Source organism: Phycodurus eques, chromosome 11 (genome assembly GCF_024500275.1).
Source record: "Phycodurus eques isolate BA_2022a chromosome 11, UOR_Pequ_1.1, whole genome shotgun sequence".
In the NCBI taxonomy this organism is placed as follows: domain Eukaryota; kingdom Metazoa; phylum Chordata; class Actinopteri; order Syngnathiformes; family Syngnathidae; genus Phycodurus; species Phycodurus eques.
The window spans coordinates 5,075,881-5,097,539 of NC_084535.1; the positions used below are offsets into that span (position 1 = coordinate 5,075,881).

Below are 21,659 nucleotides of genomic sequence, written 5' to 3' on the forward strand. Positions count from 1 at the left end.
GACGGAATGTTACGAGAGGAACAAACAAATGTAGTATGAGAAAAAAGTTAAAGTGGAAGGAGTATAAAGTCGTAATGTTACAAAAACAATGTTACGAGAACGAGAATAAAGTCGGAATAATACATGAAAAAAGTCTTCATGTTACGAGAGTAAATTAAATAAATTAGAGGGAAGACGGACTGTTATGAGAAAAAAGTCAAAGTGGAACGAGAATAAAGTCGTAATGCTACACAACAAGTGTAATGTTGCAAGAATGGTTGTACTGATATAAGAAAAAAGAAAAATGTAAAAATAAATTTGTCGAAAGACGGAATTTTACGAGAAAGAAGTCAACGTGAAACAAGAAAAAAGTCGTAATGTTACAAAGCAAGACGTGATGTTCCGAAAAGAAACTCAAATTGGAACCGAGTCAGACTTTTACAATGACAACAAAATGAGAATGAGGACAAAGTCGCGAAAATAAACGCAGAACAAATATGAGTTATTTACGATTAAAGTTCTGAATGTTACAGGAATAAACTAAAAATAGGAGAATTAAGTCAGATTGTTAAGAGAATAAATTCAAAATGGAACCAGAATAAAGTCATCATTTTATGGAGGGGGGGAGGGGAACAACATAAATAAAGACAATATAAATGCTGTTACAAGAAAGTGGTCCTAATGTCACCAGAATAAACTCAAAGTGGAAGGAGAATAGTTTTAGAAAAAATAAAAAATAAATAAACAATGTTACAAGAATAACCCCCAAAAAAAGTAATAATGTTACAAGAAAAAGGTCTTTAAAGTTCTGAGAATAAACTCAAAAATTGAACCAGAATGAAGTTGTATTGTTCAGAGAAAAAGACGTAACAGCACAAGAATGAGGATAACGTTGCAATGATAGGATTTCCTATTACCGGGAAAATTAATTCCTCCTGGAACAGACTGTGTCAGAATTCCGAGAATCCACTGTGCTTATTATTACTAGCAATTTACGATTAAAATTACAAAGATTTGAGGGAGAAAAATGTGTTCTTAGGTTCTAATCATGAAAATATTTTGTTTCTATGGGCTGGAGTTCTATATGTGAAGCATGATAGGTCCATTTTGAGAGACTACTTAAGTTGTCTGATGAAGGTTTCAAAACAACCGGAGAGAAAACCTGCACCTCCAGTCCGGTTCAAGCTTTCCTCCCCTGGAAGGCGCACAGGTTGAAGGCCGCGTGCATGAACCTTTTCAGCTCATTCAAGTGAGTCGACTTGTTCCCCGTCGCGGGAGCCGCGGCGGGGTCCCGCCCGACATACCTGAATGGAAACAACGAGGAGGAGGATTTTTAATGGACGACGGTGAGCAATTCATATCGAATCAGCGTGATAGCAAGGGAAGGGAGGATCTCACCAGACGGGCCTCTCGTTGGCCACCACGGTGATGAAGCGGGGCCGCACGTAATCGTAGTAACCCATGTTCTTGTGCTCCTCCTGACACCAGACCAGTTCGGCGCTCTTGTGTTTCTCCACCTCCGCTCTCACCAGGTCGAAGGGGAATGGCGAGATCTGGAAAAGAAGACGGGAGCGAGAAATGCAACGCTCTTACAGGGGATGCTAGAACGTCGAGAATTGGGACCCACCATCACACAAAAAACGCAATACAACACATACTGTATCATCTATAACAGTTCGGAAACAAAATTTACCAGATAACATGACAAAAGATTTCATTTTACATTCAAATCCAGTCCATCATATGCACCAGAGATTCTGCTGATTTTGCTAAGTGTTTTTGTGAGCCAGCTGGCTGGCCCTGTGACGCGATGTTGATATCTGATCAGGCCTATGATTGGGCACCATTAGGTTCCACCATGTTGGACCGTACCTGCTCCAGTCTGACGATGGCGACGTCTTTTTCCAAGTTTTGCTGCTTCCTCTCTTTGGTCAATTCATAGTAGACTTTTCCGGTGCAGAAGATCAGCCTTCTGGCCTGGTCTGGGCTTTGACTGGACGGGCCCTCGTCTGGGATCAGTCTCTTGAATTTAGTTCCTGTAGAAGTTAAAAACACGATTTTAATTTAAAGAAGTTTTTCAACCTTAAAACAACATAGTCAATGGGTCGAAGTCCACCTATGGCGAGGTCGTCAAAACTGGACCTGGCATCGGGGTGCCTCAGCAGAGATTTCGGAGTGAATATAATCAGCTGTGGAACAAGAAAACAAAGTTTTGTTCACTTTTTGCCACCGTGTGACATCAGCACAGGGACAAAGCCTAAATGTTCAGTCAACCGAAAGCAGAATTGAGACTTCTCACTGCAAAAAAAATTAAAAAATCATAATATTCTCTTTTGGCATTCCGACTAATTTCCTCGGGGTAGTTTGTTTTCTCATGCTCAACGGAGCGTCACATTTGCAGGCGACAGGGGATCACTTAAGACATTCACTCTAGCTGAAAAAAACAGTGGAGCTGTGCATAAAAGAAAAAAGAATAATTGATGTACAGCCTAAAAGTTTCACTCAGAAGTTAGGTTGATAATCATTAACTCAAGTCATTTTATCCATCCATTTTCTATAGCGTATGTCGTCATTAGGATATAAAAAGTCTACATACCCCTTTACCAATATCAAATGTCTACACAGTTATGAAACAATATTACGATTACTTTTCACAGGTGCTGTTAAAATACTTTTGAGCAGTCAGTCAAGGACACACTGCCCCCCACAAAAAAAAAAAAAGGAATACAATTTGTTTGGGAACATGAAGACAGTTTGTCGTGCTTTACCGGCTTCCTGAACGGCAGCAGGATCTGCCGTCTGAGCACATGACAGTAGTTAGCAGGCGTGGAGCAGTTGACCACAATCCAGTTGCACTCGTACAGCTGCCGCACTTCAAAATCTCCGGCAAACGCCTTCATGTGTAAAAAGATCAGGAGAAAGAAAATGTGAGGTTTACCAGCAAAAACAAAAGAGACTAAATGTCGACATAGGTTCTCAGTCATCCTGGTCATTGTGATCCACAAAGGTGTCTGTTTTGTCAGAGAAACTCAGAAGGATTGTTCTGATGGACTCCAAACCCAGCAACACCCTCAGACTGAAGCCGGTTCCCCCCAAAGGATAAAATCCCTGACTTTTGCATTGGAGAAACTTAGCGACCCCTACACAAACACATGGCACAACATAGGAGAGCAGTCACATTTGGTCCATAGTCAGCGGGTCATTTTCTCAACAAAAAGGATCATCCCTTTGACGACAACAATTTCCAAACTCTGGGCAGAGAGGACCGCTAGTTTGAAAGAGACGTGAAAGAAGCCATTTATGTCAAACGAGAAAGACACACACACGCTCGACAGAGGAGAATTGCGCCATCACTTATCATCTGCGTACAACAATGTAAATGTCACACCTGGCATCAACACCCAACCCCAGGAGGACACACCCACACGAGAGATAAATAGTCAGACTCCACACTTAAAAATGTTGACTTTTGAATGAAAGGTGAAACATTTTCATCCAAGCGAGAACAGACGAGACGAGACACACATACCCGAACGCTGCGCACACACAGGGGATGCTAATCCCATAGTGCGCCCCTCCCCAACTAACGGTTTGATCAATATTCCATTTGGAGATGAATTTGGCAGCCCTCTGCTCAGCTCCCCTTAAATGCTCCCTCATACCAGCTGACCCACGGGACCTGACTAAGCGCTGAACGCCATCCCGAAGCCGTAGCCCCTCAGGGGTCCTTAATAAAGAAATTGGCAATCATCGCTTAAACCGTTGATGACATAGCAGGAAGCCACTGCAGCAGGGTTAAAATTGCAGTCCTCTGCTTTGAACCAAACACACAATATAAATATATCACTGCTGACTTTTGGGGCGAGAGGTGGGGTACACCCTAGACTGGTCAGCATATAGACAAGGAACCATTCGTACATTCCCAACGAGGAACAATTTAGAGTTGTCAGCGAAGAGAACGTGCGTGTTTTTGGAACGTGGGAAGAAGCCAAAGAACACCCACGCAAGCACGAGGAGAACAAGCCAAATCCACAGAGGACGACTAAGAACTGTGAGGCCGACATGCTAACCTCCAGTCCACCGTGCTGCCTTTGCTGTATCATATGAAAGTATTTCGTGAACATTTAAATAGTTCAGGTGGACCTACAGGGAAGTGATCCGGGTCATCTATGCTCATTTGCAGGAAGCGCTCAGGTCGGGCTGAGGAATGTTCTGGACCCTGAAGACAAGGAGGAGAGGATTTTGATTTTGGTACTGTGATGACACACTCGCTTGCTCACGGTTCGGCACCCGCGGTTTCACCTATTCGCAGATTTTTTTTCCCTTCGATTTTACTTTATTGGGGACGGAACCAACCCCAGAAACGTGTATGTATGTATGTATATATATATATATATATATATCAATAAAATTATAATGGGTGCAATTGTCCGCGGATATTTGCTATGCAACAATTGCGCAGTTCTACTGTTCAGTGGTACCTTGACTTACAAATTTAATTTGTTCTGGGACAAAGCTCAAAACAATTTATTTGAATATCAAATACATTTTTGTATATTTTTTTTTAATAAACTATGTTATGTATTTGTTATTTGCTCCAATTTTTCATCTGAACTGAATGTATACAAAAGGCTTATTTCTCTCAAATATTGTTCAGAAACCTAAGTCTGTGTTAGTGAGCACTTGTCCTTCTCCAATATAATACAACCCCAATTCCAATGAAGTTGGGACGTTGTAAATAAACATAAATAAAAACAGAATACAATGATTTGCAAATCATGTTCAACTTATATTTAATTGAATACACTACAAAGACAAGATATTTAATGTTCAAACTGATAAACCTTATTGTTTTTAGCAAATAATCATGAACTTGGAATTTTATGGCTGCAACACGTTTCAAAAAAGCTGGGACAGGGTCATGTTGACCACCGTGTTACATCACCTTTTCTTTTAACAACATTCAATAAACGTTTGGGAAATTAGGTCACTAGTTGTTGAAGCTTTGTAGGTGGAATTCTTTCCCATTCTTGCTTGATGTACAGCTTCAGCGGTTCAACAGTCCAGGGTCTCCGTTGTCAGATTTTACGCTTCATAATGCACCACACATTTTCAATGGGAGACAGGTCTGGACTGCAGGCAGGCCAGTCTCGTACCTGCACTCTTTTACTACGAAGCCACGCTGTTGTAACACGTGCAGAATGTGGTTTGGCATTATCTTGCTGAAATAAGCAGGGGCGTCTATGAAAAAGACGTTGCTTGGATGGCAGCATATGTTTCTCCAAAACCTGTATGTACCTTTCAGCATTAATGGTGCCTTCACAGATGTGTAAGTTACCCATGCCATTGGCACTAAGAAGGGCCTCCCCATTTTCTGATCACAGATGCTGACCTTTGAACTTTGCACCCATAACAGATGGTTCTTTTCCTCTTTGGCCCGGAGGACATGACGGTCACAATTTCCAAAAACAATTTAAAATGTGGACTCGTCGGACCACAGAACACTTTTCCACTTTGCATAAGTCCTTCTTAGATGAGCTCGAGCCCAGAGAAGCCGGCGGCATTTCTGGGTGTTGTTGAAAAATAGCTTTTGCTTTGCATAGTACAGTTTAAGGTGCACTTACAGACGTAGCGCTCAACTGTGTTTACTGACATTGCTTTTCTGAAGTGTTCCTCAGACCACGTGGTGATATCCTTTACACATTGATGTTGGTTTTTGATACAGTGCCGCCTGAGGGCTCGAAGGTCACGGGCATTCAATGTTAGTTTTTGGCCTTGCCGCTTACATGCAGTGATTTCTCCAGATTCTCTGAACCATTTGATGATATTATGGACCGTAGATGATGAAATCCCTAAATTTCTTGCATTTGTACGTTGAGGAACATTGTCCTTAAACTGTTCGACTATTTTCTCACACACTTGTTCACAAAGAGGTGAACCTCGCCCCATCTTTGCTTGTGAATGACTGAGCATTTCAGGGAAGCTCCTTTTCTACCCAATCATGGCACCCACCTGTTCCCAATTCGCCTGTTCACCTGCGGGATGTTCCAAACAGGTGTTTGATGAACATTCCTCAAGTTTCTTTTTGTCACGTGTCCCATTTTTTTTGGAATGTGTTGCAGCCATAAAATTCTAAGTTAATAATTAATTGCTAAAAACAATAAAGTTTATCAGTTTGAACATTAAATATATTGTCTTTGTAGTGTATTCAATTAAATATAAGTTGAACATGATTTGGAAATCATTGTATTCTGTTTCTATTTATGTTTAACACAACGTCCCAACTTCATTGGAATTGGGGTTGTACATCCACCTCACAAGTGTGGCATAACAAGATGATTAGAGGGCATGATTATTGCACAGGAGTGCCTTTGGCTTCCCGCAAGAAAAGGTGACTCTAAAATTTCACCCCTCACCATTCCCTCCATCCCGTGTGGGAGGAGCAGAACGATGCCGTTGTGCCGGACCCACTTGGCCTGCCCCGAGCTGATGAACTGGTCAATGATGCACTGGGCAGTGTTGTTGAAGTCTCCAAACTGCGCCTCCCATAGGACGAGGGCGTCGGGACTGGCCATGGCGAAGCCCAGCTCGAACCCTGGAGAGAGAAAAGGCGGTGACCGGGCGGCGACGGTTTAACGGTCGAACGGGTAGAGGCCCTTCTCGTGCACTTACCGAGCACGCCGTACTCGGACAAGGAGCTGTTGCAGACGGTGTAGGGAGCCTGGTCGGCCCACAGGTGGTTCATGGGGACACAGATGCGTTTGTCTACCTCTTGGTCGTGAAGAACATGATGACGGTGACTAGAAAACATGCACAAAGAACCACAAAGTACCAAAACAACAATTTATTAATTTATTCCCAACAGTCTATTCTCTTTATTTTGCAGCATTTCTCTTGGCTGCACTGCTTCTCGTACATGCATGTTTGATTATTGTTAGTTTTTATTAATCCAATCAGTTTTCAGTCTCTATGTGTTGCCATGTCAAACAAATCTGCCCAGGGAGGTCAGAATCAGTAGTGCTGGCCCATGTAACTTAAACTATATTAGCGATAGAACTGTTTCCTTCATCAATCAGATTTAAAATTAAATTGATTGATTGGTCAGAGGAAGCCCTCTTACAGCCAACTATGACTTAAAATCTTAAAATTTGTGAACTGAACTTTGAACTCGTATGCGTTGAAAATGAATTTTCACAACACTGGCAATAATAGAAAACAGAACATGGTGCAGAAGCATGTCTACATTTAAGAGGAAAACAACAATATTTAGCATTTTAAAAGGGCCAATACAAACAACTTAATATATAAACTACAGCATGTTTTTTTTTTCTGTAGCGTTTTATATACTTTGATAACCTTATTAAGCTTTGTGATCGGGACAAAATATTAGTGGCAGCTCTCAGCATGAGGGAGTGACGTAGTACACGCACTGCGTAAATACTTGGAAATTGTTAAATTGATACGACTGTCTGACAATGTCAATCAAAACTGACCATGAGTATCCTGTCTTCTGTAGATAATGTTGTAAACTTTGTACAACCGTATTTAAATGGCTGAAATTACACACACACACACACACACATCCAGAAACTTATGTGATAACGTCCGTATTTTTATTTTTATTTTTTTTCCTTTTTCTGTACTGCCAGTACTGGACCTCAATTTAATCATTTTCCGTCCGTCCTTCTTGGAACACTCACACACCCAATGTATGTCGTCTGTCTTCGGGGATCCCATTAGTGGGGAGACGGGGGCGCACGCATTCCCACACCCAAACGCGTCAAGTTAGGCGCGCCGCTGATACACGCGCTCAAGCGGAACGCGCCAATATGCTCGGCTCCTGTGAGAAGACGACGTGATCGACGGAAGGAGGAAAACAAAAGTGGAGGTTGGAGGAGGGCGCCAGGATGAAAAGCGAGTTTCTTTTAGACAAAAGTAGCGCTTTGCTGCATCTTGTGGCATCTTGGTGCCAAGGAACTAGATTGAAGTGAGTTGTGTAACTTATTTTACACAAAAGTAGTGCTTTGCTGCCATCTTGCGGCATCTTGGTGTCAAGGAGCTTCATTAGAATTGAATTGAGGCTCTTATACAAAAGCTGTGCTGCATCTTGTGACACTGAAGTGAGGTTAGGAGCTTCATTTAGACAAAAGTAGTGCTTTAACGCATCTTGGTGCCAAGAAACTATATTGAAGTGAGTTGATGAGATTCATTTACACAATAGTAGGGCTACGCTGCCAATATGTGGCATCTTTGTGCCAACAAACTATGTTGAAGTGAGTTGAGGAGCTTCATTTAGATAAGAGTAGGACTATTCTTCTCTCTTTTTGCATTTTGGTGCGAAGGAACCATGTTAAAGTGAGATGAGGAGTTTCATTTGGGAAAAAGTAGTGCTTTGCTGCCATCCTGTGGCATCAATAGGCAATTATAAACCTTCTGGGGTCTCAGATTTTTGCTATTCGCAGCAAGGGAACACTGACAGTACAAATGACAGTAAAGAATTCCATTTTACTTTCCTCTTTTGTACTTAAGTACATTTTAGAGTCTGTGTTTGTTTACTTTTGCTGAAGTAAAGCACTTCCATCGGTAATTCTACATTTTTAACAAGTATTTGCACTTCTGTTTTGATACAGAAGGCGATTCCTTTTGCCACGTCTGAAGCGTAGTTACTTCATGTGCGAGTGAAGAGGCGCAGGAGGAGGAAGAGGTGAAATGATAGGGGACACATAAGACAAGCACGCTGGGGGAAAAAATAAAATAAAATAAAAAAAGACGCGAGCCGGTTGTGTTCACGTGTCACTTGTTCCTTTTGACAGCATGACAACACCACAGAGGCTACACAGGTCCCTGGAGAACAGGCTGACGTCTCACCATGCACGCCAGACAACGACCTCAGATTGTTATGTTCTGCACTCAACTTAATCATTGAGGCTGCATTACGCGGCGAGCTCTCAAATGAGGGATCCTCTGAAATATAAAAAAAATGAAATAAAATAGACATAAAAAAATAGAATTTTATTATAAATAAAATCATGTAAAATAAAATAAAAGCATAACGGAGTGCAGTTCAAAACCACAGCGTATTAAAACCACTCAAATAAATAAAACATTTTGAATTAATAAAAACTAATATTTAAAAAACATTATAATACCTATTTTAACATTTTTTTAAATCTATTTATAAATTGAAGTGCAGTTTTCCACAACAGTGAACTAAAACCACAAATACAGAAATGCATAAAAATGTAATATACATTTATTTATTAAAAAAAACAATGAAAATAATAGTAACCGAAATTTAATAAAAAATGTAACTCAACATGATGGAGTGCCGTTCTACACCACAGAGAACTAAAACCTAAAAAATAAATACATACCTGTTTGAAAATAAATATAAATATTTATAATATAAATTATAATACAATATAAATATTATATATATATATATATATATATATATATAATATATAAATGTATTTTAAAAATTATAAAAAACAATCTCAAGATCAAACAATACAAATAAAAATATATATTCAGTCTGATGCAGTGCAGTTCTACACTGTCAACTACAACTACTATAATGAGAAAGAAAAATATATTTTTTTAATAACAATATGAATAAAATGGCATTTAATCAAATTAGATAACTCGCAAAAACCTAGTATGATGCAGTGCAGTTCTACAACCACAAATAAAAACATAACAAAATAAGTCACAATTATTATTACAGTTCTTGTATTGGAGCCGTTGATATTGCGCACGCGTACCTCACGAAGCTGTCGATTTTGTCGATGCCAACGTGACACAGACTCACCTGAAAGTGCCCCTTTCCACGTCTTGCCCGCTGAGTCGCACGTGGACGCCGTCTTTGAGAAGCGACCCGAAGGCCATGTACTCTCCCAAGGCCCAGTCCAGCTGACCCTTCCTCACCAAGTCGGCTCGGCTGCGCAGGATTCGAGACAGACCTTGCGGGCGCACACAGAGAGATTTAAAAAAAAAAAAAAGAAAGGCAATAGATGAGCAAGCAAAAACTGTAAAATGACAGGTGGTCTTGTCAATTGTGGACACTAAAAGTCTGGCTGGTTTTGGGACTTCTTGGAAAGGAATTCTAAAGCAAATAAAATGTCCAGAAGTACAACTACTGTATTTGTGTTATACAGTACTCACACAGGCCAAAACATTAAGTACACTAATTCAATGCGATATAATCCAAAAACTAAATTAATAATAATAAGGGGAACAATATTCTAATAAGCTCAGTTTTAAGTGACACAATGATTAGAAACAAATCTCAGTGTGACAAAGAAAAACAAAAGTGGAATTGATGTGCCGACTGTAATATTGGTGTGTTGGATGTGTGCCCTTAAGGGGTGTGGCCTAATGAGTGACATCAGCAGCTGGAGTTGGGTTGGCCTGTTGTAGTTCAACGTGAGCATCTGGGCGTGAGGTGTGGCCTACAGCAGCTGCAAGCGAGTCTTCTCATTTTATACTTGACTCTTTGTCACATTCATGCAAGGGCAAATAAAATGGAAAGGAATAATGCAAATAAAATGAATATAAGTATATTGATGAGGGTGCAGGTGTATCTCACCAGGATGGATGGTAAAATCTTCCAAAGGCACGGAGCTGGCGGTCTGTCCGATATGCTGTAGGACCTCCTCATCCAGTCCTGTGGGCGGGCAGCTCATGGTCTTAGGTTCTCCTTCTGCTGTGAAAAATTCTTTAAAAAAGGTGGCTGACCATCAGTCGTGATCACCCAGCAGCAAAGAATAACAGAAAATACCGTATTTACGCAAATACTGGCTCGGGCTGTTTAGTTACTCAATTGTAGATACTTCAGTATAATACAGACATAGAGACACGCACAAAGAAATGTTTCATTACAGACTCAGTCGGCTGCTGTAATATTAGTCATTTTTCACAAAGGAGAAAGAATATATGTCTCAAGCATTGTCAAATTGTCTGTCTACATGTTTTGCTCCAAAGTTTGTGCTGAAATATCTGTTGCTCAAAGGGTTATAACGCCGCGACTTTGGATGCTTAGTTTTGTGTGTTAGCATTAAGATAGCTACGTTTTATGTGTTAACATGAAGCTAGCGAAGGCATTCTTAAGTCGTTTAGTTGTTTTTAAACAGGCAATGTGGAATTCTCTCTGTTTTATGTTTAGTTTGACAGTAAACGTCAACTGGGAGTGGATGACCCACCAGGCAGCTCATTTTGATAGACCCCTATCTGAGGAAATGTGTTTTTAAAAAGACGGCGCTCAGGCAGTTTTGTACCTGGCCAGGGCGAGTCCAGCCAGTGTCGGATGTGCGAGATCTTCTCGTCCTTGGAGCTGGTGTACGCCTCCTCGCATATCTTGTCGTATTTGGCCACTTCCTCCTGCGACCGTACGATGGAAGAACAATTCACTAAACAAATATTTCTTCCTCGCGATGATTGAGAGCGAGCCAGAGGAGAAAAATCGAGCCTTTAGTGGCAGTAGATTGCCGAGCTGTGCGACGTATGGGCTATTTGCGAGCGTCCACATTGCGATGACAAACAATGAGACGTACGACTGTATATGTGAGACTTCATCCGGTGATTGAATTCCATCCATTTTCTACACCGCTAATAAACTCATACTTTACATACACAAACTTACATGCACCCACAAAAGCCTTACACACATACAAGATGAAGAGCAAGCACCTGAAATTCCTGCAGCGTCACTACTCCCTCGCCAATGAGCTTGTCGGCGTACTTCTTCAGCACGTGCCCCTGCCGCCGGATCTGTTTGTACATCAGCGGCTGGGTGAACGAGGGCTCGTCCATTTCATTGTGGCCGAAGCGCCTGTAGCACACCTGCCGTAAACATATGCAGAAACATTCAAAACGATTTAACTGGTCTCTTTCGTCCTTCCCCCCCCCCAAAAAAATAAAATAAATAAATAAATAATAAACATCAAAAAGGTTGCGTTTGAAGTGGTACCTTAACATACGAGTTCCTTGACCACGCTCACAACTCAAAACATGCACACTTCAAATGGACGTTTCCCATTGAAATGAATGGAAACGCCATTAATCCGTTGCACTCCAAAAACAATAAAAACTGTTGTCATGTGAATCTTAATTAGGAAAAGATGCACTCCATAATATTGCACCTTATAAAAACATAAAGTCATGACATCATTGAAAAATAATAAAAAACAATTGAACCGTTTTTAATCACACTGCACCAATTGAATGGCCGTCGTGCTGCTCCTTCTGGTGTGCCCGCCTTGGCCACCTGGAGGCAGTTCATTGACACGTCTCAACAGTCATCAGTACTGCACTAATATTAGTAGTTTTACGCAGAGGATAAAGAATATGTGACTGTGTGTACTGTTAATATGGTCATGTGTTACATGTGTTGGTGTACAGTTTGTGTTCAGTTCTCTCCTTAAAGGGTTGTAGCACTGCAACATAGGTGCTATTTAGTGTTAGCAATAAGCTAGTTGACTAAACAGCTATGTTGAAAGACACAAGGTGAAATTCTCTTTGTTTTCAATTTAGTTTGACAATAAACTTCACTGATACGATAAGGTTCTTGTATCTCAGGTCTGCACTTACAAGTCAAAGCAAAAAATTGGATGAACAATGGCCCATATTTCGAAAAACTTGTAAGCCGGCTCACTCGCATCTCAAGGCACCACTCTACTTCCGGGACGGACCAGGTCAATGACGACATCCTTGTTGAAGGCATTCCTCCACTCGGCGGCCACGCGACACACGTACATGACGGCCTCGGGGTCGTCGGCGTTGACGTGGAAAATGGGAGCGTTGACGACTCGAGCTACGTCGGTGGGGTGAGGGGAGGAGCGAGCCACGCGGGGGTCTGTCGTGAAGCCGATCTGCAAGCAACAAACAATCACTGCAGGGTGAATTGACATTCATGTCATCAAAAGTCCTTTCGTCACCATTTTTTGTATTTCCTTTTATCTAAAAAACATTTTAAGTATTGGATTGAAAATCATGATGTTGCATTATAAGATCTTATATCACGGCTGTCTAATGAAAAACAAATATCACAAAAGTGACTTATCTTCATTTTTCTAACTCAATTTTTTTATTATTAATCGTGTTTTAAAAATCAAATTATAAAAACAATTTGGAGACACAAATATGACATTTTATTTTTATTTGTAGTTCATTCCTAGTTTTGAGGTACATGCTTTTCCATGAACAGTGAGAATGACATTTGATTGCTCCAAAGCATCAATGTAGTTTTATAATTCAATATATTTTTCCAGCATTTTAGAAGTATTTTTTTGAATTTCGAAATTAACTTTTGTAAGCAATCAATTTGCATTCATAAAACTTGACAAAATGAATTGAAATTAGGAACAGTATAAAATTCGCAGGGGATACGGACCAAGGATGATCCCAAATAGTGAAAATAATTGACGCTTCCTTGTAATTGCCATGAAGAAGAAGAAGGAGGAACAAAAAGGAAAAAAAAAAAAGCTATTAGTGGGGGTTTCCGCAAATAATACGGGATAGGGTCCCCCCCAAAAAATCTGTGAATCGGTGAATTTGGCGATGCCAAACCGCAAGTATGCGGGAGTACACTGTATGTGCTTTTCATTGGAAAACTGTGATACCGCAAGCAAAATTAAATAGATACTTTCGTAATACTGTCAGGTGTTACCATTAGTATTAGCCTTCATCAAAAAGGTGATAATAAAACATATCAAGTCATTTCTAAAATTGAATTGAGGAGTGCCATCCCGTTACCTGATTGTTGACGACCACATGGATAGTACCATGTGTGGTGTAAGAGGGGAGTTCACTGAGGTGGAACGTTTCATATACGACACCCTGGCCAGCGAAAGCAGCGTCTCCGTGCATCAAGATGGACATCACCTGGAAAAACCAAATGTCTTTCAAAGTTTGAATACAAGTGACAGAGCGCTACCGGAGTGAAATGCCGACCTTTTTCCCGAGCGCGTCTCCCCTGTAGAACTGCTCGGCTTTGGCCTTGCCCTGGACCACCGGATCCACCGCCTCCAAGTGGGAGGGGTTCGCCATGAGGGACAGTGTGATGTTCTTCTCCGTCCCCCGGTTTATTCTTTCGTGGTACATCCCGAGGTGATATTTGACATCCCCGGAACCCTAGTGGGGAATAACAGAGGGGTTAAGGTAGAGGTATCCTGAGTTGGGCCGCTAGTTCAGTCGAGGTGTCCTCACTTCATCCGCCGCCTCTAATTTGGGGTCGAACTGACAGAAGATCTGGTTCAAGTCCTTACGGATCACATTGGCCAAGACGTTAAGTCGACCCCTGGAAGCAGCGTAAAGCACATCAAACGATCCAGTGGTACCTCAAGCCACTCCCAGTTGACGTTTACTTTCTTAAGTCAACATCAAATAAAGAGATTCCAAATTGTGTATTGAACCAAACCTCATTAAGTTTACCGTATGAAAGTCCGCTAGCTTCATGCTAACACACAATGCAAACTACCTTACACAGGCTAACAAAAGGTTGCGGTAATTATAGACCTTGAAACAAATTATATTTGAACGCAATCGATAGCAATGCAGGCACACAGAGCATACAACAATACTCACGAGAATATATTCTTTATCCTCTGCGAAAAGCAACTGCAGTTTGGTTGAGACAGTCTTCTTCTGTGGTTGATCAAATAAATATACTTTGTTTGTAACGTATTATACTGCCCTCTAGTGGCCAAGGTGCACACACCAGAATGAGCAGCGCAATGCCCACTGAATTATCATGATGTATTTAATTCTTTACATTCTATTTAAGGATGTAACTATTGTATGTGATGATGATGCTCTTTTCTAAATCGAAAACATTTAAACTGTTGATGTGTCATTTGAAGTTATTAACTCTGCTCCTATGTACACATAACAAAAGTATTTTTTTTGGTCTTTTTTTCCCCCTCACTGTACTGCATGTGAACCAAACATTAAAACAAAACAAAGGTATGAACTGTGATTTCAATGTTATTGAAATCATTGCCTGTACAGTTGTTTTACGATGACGACTGCGCATTACCGATGCGGCATCCCCATGATCACGCTGTCGATGCCGGTAGCGCTGGAGCTGTCAATGATGGTCTTGAGAGCCGGGATAAGGACTTCGCAGCCTTCCAGACCAAAGCGTTTCTCCGACGACCACTTCCTGGCCAGGAAGTCCTCAAACCTATAAAGTCAGAACGGGTCTCTATAATAATGCGGTAAGGCTTCCAGAGAGCTGACAGTGACTTTTGAGTTCATTTATCATCAGACAAAAATGAGCTCATATTAAAACTGGCTGCATGATTTCTAGTATGATCTATAATCTGATATTGTGCTGTCTGTGCATTCATGAATGTATCTAGATCCTCTTTTCTTCACTGACCGCGTTGATCGGATCAGTCGAGCCAGCAGCGTTCTCTTCTCAGCACTGGTGAACCGCATGATTGCCGGCGTCTCGAACTTGTGACGGATCCACTGACACTGCTCCACGTTGTTGATGAACATGAATTCCACACCCACATGTCCGCAGTAGGAAGCCTGGATTGGGAGAATGGAGTAAAGAAAAAAAAATGAATCGCATCTTATGTTGTCTAATACGATTGATGAGCCTCATGTCAAGGTCGCAAATAATGCTCAGTCCCTACGAATAGCGAGGAAACACTAGATGCTGTCAAGCCCCATAAAACATATTTTCAAAAAAAGATCGCTTGACAAATCTGCAATATACCGGGGATGCGCACAATGAACCTCGATATAAAAGGGGAAAACTGTATGTACCTCAAGTCGCCGTATGACCTCCCTGAGAGGAAGAGTAGTCTCTCCTCCGCCAATGAAGGTGGTGTGAGGCAAGCGGAAGCGCCGGTCCAGGTCCGACTCATGCAGACCGTAGAAACCTGGTGTTAAAAAAAACAAACAAACAAACAAACACAAAAACATAACATTTGAATCCAAAATGATTCAAACACAATATTTATGCCTACCTCGAAGTACCTGCTTCATCAAACTCATTAATTGGTGAATTATAATGACTTCATTGATTTTTTTCAATAAATATTCGAGGTAAATATGCCGTAACAGCTTACAAATGACCAAAATAGTATTGTTTTTTTTTTAAATGGTAAAATGAGATTTGTAGTGTAGAATTGGATGTTTTTTTTTGTTTTTTTTTTTGAAGTGCATTGTTTGTTACAGGGCAAGTACAGAAAGGCTAGAAATGATCCCATGCTTATCTTTTTGTTCCGCTTCCTACTAAATTCTTACTTCAAACACAACCAAAATAGGTGGCTATTAGTTACACTTTTCTGGAAGGTAAATACTGCACATTCACGGATTTGCAGTATTTGCTACACTGAACACTGAATAACAGCATCGCCGCAGAAGAGCAGGCCACCTGAGAGAGCTGTTCAAGCTCAACGCTCACTCGCCGTATAAAAGGAGACAGGTGCAAATCACATTAAGAACAAGGCAAAGAGAAAAAAGAAAAAGGGGCCAAGAATAGATCCATGTACTGACCAAGTAAAGGACTCATTACGTTTCATTAGTGAGCTGTATCGGCCTTGTGACGATGTAATACAGAATGCAATGCTACGCAACGACACGAACACACACTCTGACTTCTTTGTGCTTTTTGTTGTTGCCCCTTGTGCCTGTTCTTCCACATCTAACCACGACCCACCCATATACAGCCACACCCATGTCCATTGTCGGCGTACAGGTATAACTCAAAAAATCTGAATCATTGTAGAAAAGTCCATTTATTTCGGTACTCACACATTATATAGATTCATTAAACACTTGGCAAATGCATTTCAGAGGGCAAATTCCTCCCTAATTTATACATTTAAAAAAAATAAAATCCATTTGTTACGTAAAAAAAAAAATCTACTTTCTAGAGATGGTGAATTTGGGGTTTTTGTTTTCTGCAAGTTATCATCATAAAAAAGTCTAAATATAAAATCAGGAAATACTTCACTCTGAGTGTTGTGTAGTGCATATCTATAATATCAGTTTCACTTTTTGAATTGAACTGCCTAATTACATGAAGCTTCTGACACTATTCTAATTCATTGCGATGTATTTGTGGTAATTTACGATCATGTGTTTAGTAAATGCAATTCATTCGTTCAATGAGCATTGTGCTGCTCCTTTTGGTGTGTGTGCCTTGGCCACCAGGGGGCAGTATAATACATACAGACATCGACATACTACTACTAGACTTGATGATGAACAAAGAAGACCGCCGCAAATAAGGTGCAATATTTTTTTTCTCCCCTAAAGACAATATATTCCTGTGAGTATTGCTGGATGCTCTGTCTGCATGTGTTGCGACGTTTGTGTTCAAATAGATTTATAATTACCGCAACACCATTTGTTAAGCTATTTATATTTATAGAAGATAACTAATACACACCAATTATCTGTGTCCTTCTGTTATTCTGCTCTAACAAGTCATTTTCCTCTGTGAGAAATCAATCAAGTCTTCTTTTATGCGCCTAACACTGCTCTGATTCATGTGACAATGATGAGTGTGTTTGGTTGTTCACCTAATTTATCAATGGTGGTAATGAGGTCAGAGGGAACAAATGAGTCCAGGTCAGCGTCCAAGATGCCCAGAGGGTCCAATTGGGCCACATGATGACCGCGAATCTAGAAACAGCACAGAGATATCATATAAAATCATTTTGTCATCATATTGTTGCGTATGAACAGCTGGCGATGCGACTTAGTTAGCTGCTCTGGTGGCGCCCTGCGGGAGTTTTCTTCCATTGCTTTAAGCCATGCGTTACCACACGGCTTGCGACAAGCATTCATAACGGATCTAACAGATAAAAAGGATTCATTAGCGGGGCGAAAGGGAAACGTGAGCATCTGGTTTCTTCGAAGAGTGGGTCATTTGCATAATCCAGTGCAGTGACAAGATATTCTTTTTAACACAAGCGAAGCATCCTTTTGGGCAAGTTTGGATGCATTTTTCACACAAGCTAGTACAAAAACGGACAGATTACGTTTTGGTTTGTGTCTTAGTGTGAATGGAAGTCCATCGGGAAAGTAATCAATCATTAAATGTGCCCAAATTGTTAGCCTAACAGCGTAATTGTCATTGTCAAGTCATTTTTAACTTACTGTCATATTATCAACAAAAAAATACCAAAGTGCTTGCGAAATAAAGTTTTCGGGCGGGGTCTGGTAGATTCTCGGTCATCCAGGTCATGGTTATCCGCAAAGGTTGAACCGAGGCAACTGGACTCTTCACGTTTGTTGACTTGGTTGTTGTTTTTCTTGTTTTACAAAAATGTTCAAAAATGACTGAGGCAAGTATGCTGTTAGGCTGACAGTACCATACGTTCCTATTTGTAATTTCTTAGTCCAATAACAATCGATTCTCGCTCAAGTAATGCCAAATTCTTATGAGATGTGTGAAATGTTAGTTTAACGTGGAATTTAAGTTTAATCTCGGTTTAAGGTTTGACTTTTTTCACGGTAAAGAATGACAATCAGTCGTTTGTGTGCATTTTTTGAGGAAATACAATAAAAATACACCAAAGCAGATTTGGACCTAGCGCAAAAAAACAAAAAACAAATAAACAAGCTGTACTGTTGCCACAAGAGAAAAAGTGTATCATACATAGATGCTGTAAAAACAACAACAACAACAACATAAAACAATTTCTTTGCCTCAAAGCTTGATTGCCAGTCATTTCTTAAGCTTTTCGAAAATACAACTATAATTCAACAAACAAGAGTACAGTCGCCTTGATTCAACCTTTAGCAGATTACAAAGAAAACATTTTTTTCTGGCAAGAACATTTTATTTTTAATTGATATTGTGACAGTAAGTAAAAAAAAAAGAACGTGCAATTATGCTATTAGGCTTAAGATTAGTTTACCTTTGTGATTTGATATTTGATATTTTATTTCATCATGAGGTTTTTATTTATTTTTATTTTTTTTATTTCATTCGCTGAGAAGACCTTGTACAGTATATTGTGTGCGCGTCGTGGGGGACCTGGTAGGCTCTGATGAGCGTGTGCACAGCCAGGTGGTCCTCCACCATTTTTTGCGTCACGTCCGGCGAATGGGACGCGGCTCGGCTCCGGACGAGGGCCGGGGGGCGTCTCTGCACCTCCTCGCCGGACGCACCGGAGCTCTGGATGCTCCGGAAGAAGCCATCCCACGACTGCAGCACAGATCCAGAAGAGGGGCAAACATGAGCCAGAAATATCACAGCTGCTAATAGAAGGGGGCATATTGTGGAACATTGAAAATAATAATAATCGGGTCATTTGTATCTCAAGGCACTACTGTACATTGCTATTCCCTGCAGATTATGTTTGGCATTTCATATTGAATGTATGACCCCCAAAAATGTCCACATTCACCGGAGGAATACAATTTTCTGGGCCCGTGTTGAGACCCTAAATGCGATCTCCGCCCCAAAATGACGTTATTACGATTTAACTGTATTTTGAGGAGGCGTTGACTGATGCAAAAAGTGGCACGCGGTCACCTCATGGACATTGTTATGATCCTCCAACCAGGCAAAGTACATGTCCTCCACATAGCTGGAGCTGCCGGTGACGGCTTGAGCGGGCGTCGCCTCAGAGGAGCACGCTCTCCTGGGATGAGGCTTGCACCTGGCCGGGGTCCCTTGACCCGCTCGCCGCCACGGACCACCTCCACCGACCCGCAGCATGCCCGCCAACGCCCGAAACTGACTCATGGCTGGGGGAGGAAGAGAAAATAATTGACGCTTTCATCTGGTTTGGTTTCGCTTTGGTACTTTTTTTTATTTCTCCCCCCCTTTCTTTTCGTATGGATTCAAAGTCCGTGAAATTCAGGTTTGCAACACCACTGTAATGACTAACAGATCCCTGTTGAGGGCGGCGTTGCATCGCTTTGGATTCGGGATCAACACCGCTTTTGAGTAGAAGATCACGATTAGGCGGTGCATTTCAGCTCATCACATCAGTCACGAGGGAGCGAAATGCCGACACGCTGGAAATTGGACACATTCAGGCACCTCGCAGCCCAACGGAATATGTATGGTACAAACAGAGGATATGTCGCAGTAGGTAGCAGAATTTGTGAAGAAAGATTGATGGATGGACAGTTGATGAAGTGAATGAGGAACGCCATAAAAAAAAAAAAAGCACTTGAGCAATGCAGTGAGTCACCATCGCTCATGGCTGTGTTTCTTAATCGTCTTATCTTTTGCCATCAAAGCCTTTTTAGTCTTGTTCTTGCTGTTTTATAGTTTGAGGTGTCACAAAAGTAGCAAATATTAGTGTCAAAGCCACGTTTTTTTCCACTTTTTGATCAGAAGCCACTGCTTTTGGTGAAACCAACCCAAACACCACTGCTGATTACTGAAGAACGGAAAGAGCTACAAACATTTTTTTTTCTGTTGAAACAAGAGAGTCTCCTCTTTCTTTTAGTAGCTTTGGCTCTTTTTATTGTCACAGAACACAATATTATGTATATCAAAATGCTGTCAAACGGCTACGAGTAAATGATATAAGTACATTTGAGGCCCTGTACTTTTTAAGTATCGGTACATCTACTAAAGTGAGTACTTTCGCCGGCTCTGTTTTTCAGGAATTGCGACATGAAATGGCCTAACTCTTGATCAACTCATGTCGTTCATCAACGCACTTGAGTCGAAAACCAAACAAATGACAGCAATGGCCACGCATCGAAATCTGCAGCTCTTTTCACTGCACAGACGCAATGCAGTGACTGCAGCGCCGCTCGTAAACATGAGCAAAATGTGCAATAGGAACCGAGATGGACTCGGCTGCAAGGAGTTCTTTGCTCACCTGCGCTTGCAACGGTGCTTTTACTTTGCCTTTGCTACGATGCCCGTGTGCGCTGTGTGACGTCACCACTCATCCGCCGCCTTCAATGTAACCCCCCCCCCCCCCCCAATAATCTTGCCCGCTGGCCTGTGCATGACGTTTTTGCAGTATAGTGAGTGCAAAAGGACGACGCGGTTCGAAATCACTCATGTGCGTTCTTACGTTTACCTTCGGCCGCTGCGATTTCAGTGTCACCGGCGCAGATTCCAGCGCCGGGCAGGTGAAGGTGACACGGATTCCAGTGCAGTTGGACCCCGCCCCCTTTCCACGAGTCAGGTGGTACATCTGCACAGCCACCCATGGGTGCAAGCACCACCACACGCACGCTAAATCAGTAGGACAAAAACCATTGGGTATCTGTCATTAGTTAACAAAGGATTGTTCTTATCGGACACAACATTAGGTACACCTATATCTAATGGGGCTGCAATTAAAAAAACATATATATATATATATATATATATATAACAATTGTGGCTTCAAATTGGCTCAGTTTTGAATAAAACTGGAAGAGAGGTTATAATCGCAAATATTGTGCATTTATACCATCATTTTTGTGTCTGGACCATTCCACCCAATCGGTGCCAATTGCATCCCCAGGAAATAAAATGTATAATTGTAAAATACTTTTTTTTTTTTAAGCAGTGTGTTGTACATTGATCTGATTTCATGTGGAATAAATAGGATTGGAAAGATTTAAACTACCTTGAATGCTGCGTTAAGATATTTGGCACGGCTTTAAACATCACTTGAGCGATACTGAATAACTCATTATCGGCACATTTTGTACTGTCCAAGGTTGCATATATAGCGGGGCAAAAAAAAGTT

General features: G+C 41.1%; 1 protein-coding gene across 3 annotated transcripts; it reads right to left on the reverse strand.

Moving 5' to 3' along the window:
* Positions 1–59: 59 nt before the first annotated feature.
* Positions 60–21,051, reverse strand: ogdhl (oxoglutarate dehydrogenase L). Of its 3 annotated transcripts, XM_061689858.1 has the most exons (23): positions 21,000–21,051; positions 19,484–19,698; positions 18,983–19,153; positions 17,520–17,622; positions 15,754–15,869; positions 15,359–15,513; positions 15,014–15,160; positions 14,185–14,275; positions 13,930–14,109; positions 13,732–13,860; positions 12,669–12,848; positions 11,668–11,820; positions 11,256–11,358; positions 10,568–10,696; positions 9,791–9,941; positions 6,652–6,779; positions 6,396–6,574; positions 4,127–4,198; positions 2,748–2,873; positions 2,096–2,168; positions 1,852–2,015; positions 1,378–1,532; positions 60–1,283 (listed from the first exon to the last, which is right to left on the reverse strand). In XM_061689858.1, the coding sequence occupies exons 2-23, from the start codon at positions 19,694–19,696 to the stop codon at positions 1,160–1,162; spliced, it is 3,042 nt and encodes a 1,013-aa protein (XP_061545842.1). In that variant the 5' UTR covers positions 19,697–19,698; positions 21,000–21,051; the 3' UTR covers positions 60–1,159. The 3 variants fall into 3 exon arrangements, with proteins under 3 accessions (XP_061545842.1, XP_061545843.1, XP_061545844.1); XM_061689859.1 differs by lacking the exons at positions 17,520–17,622; positions 18,983–19,153; positions 19,484–19,698; positions 21,000–21,051 and adding an exon at positions 3,093–3,108 and having other exon boundaries at positions 2,748–2,860; positions 15,754–15,798; XM_061689860.1 differs by lacking the exons at positions 12,669–12,848; positions 17,520–17,622; positions 18,983–19,153; positions 19,484–19,698; positions 21,000–21,051 and having other exon boundaries at positions 15,754–15,798.
* Positions 21,052–21,659: the final 608 nt, after the last annotated feature.

Coding starts and splice junctions, on each gene's coding strand:
- ogdhl (XM_061689858.1), bottom strand. CDS start 19,696: ATGAGTCAGTTTCGGGCGTTGGCGGGCATGCTGCGGGTCGGTGGAGGT. Junction 6,780..9,790: donor GTGGAAAGGGGCACTTTCAG/GTGAGTCTGTGT, acceptor CATGTTTTCTAG/TCACCGTCATCATGTTCTTC. Junction 1,284..1,377: donor GCCAACGAGAGGCCCGTCTG/GTGAGATCCTCC, acceptor GTTTCCATTCAG/GTATGTCGGGCGGGACCCCG.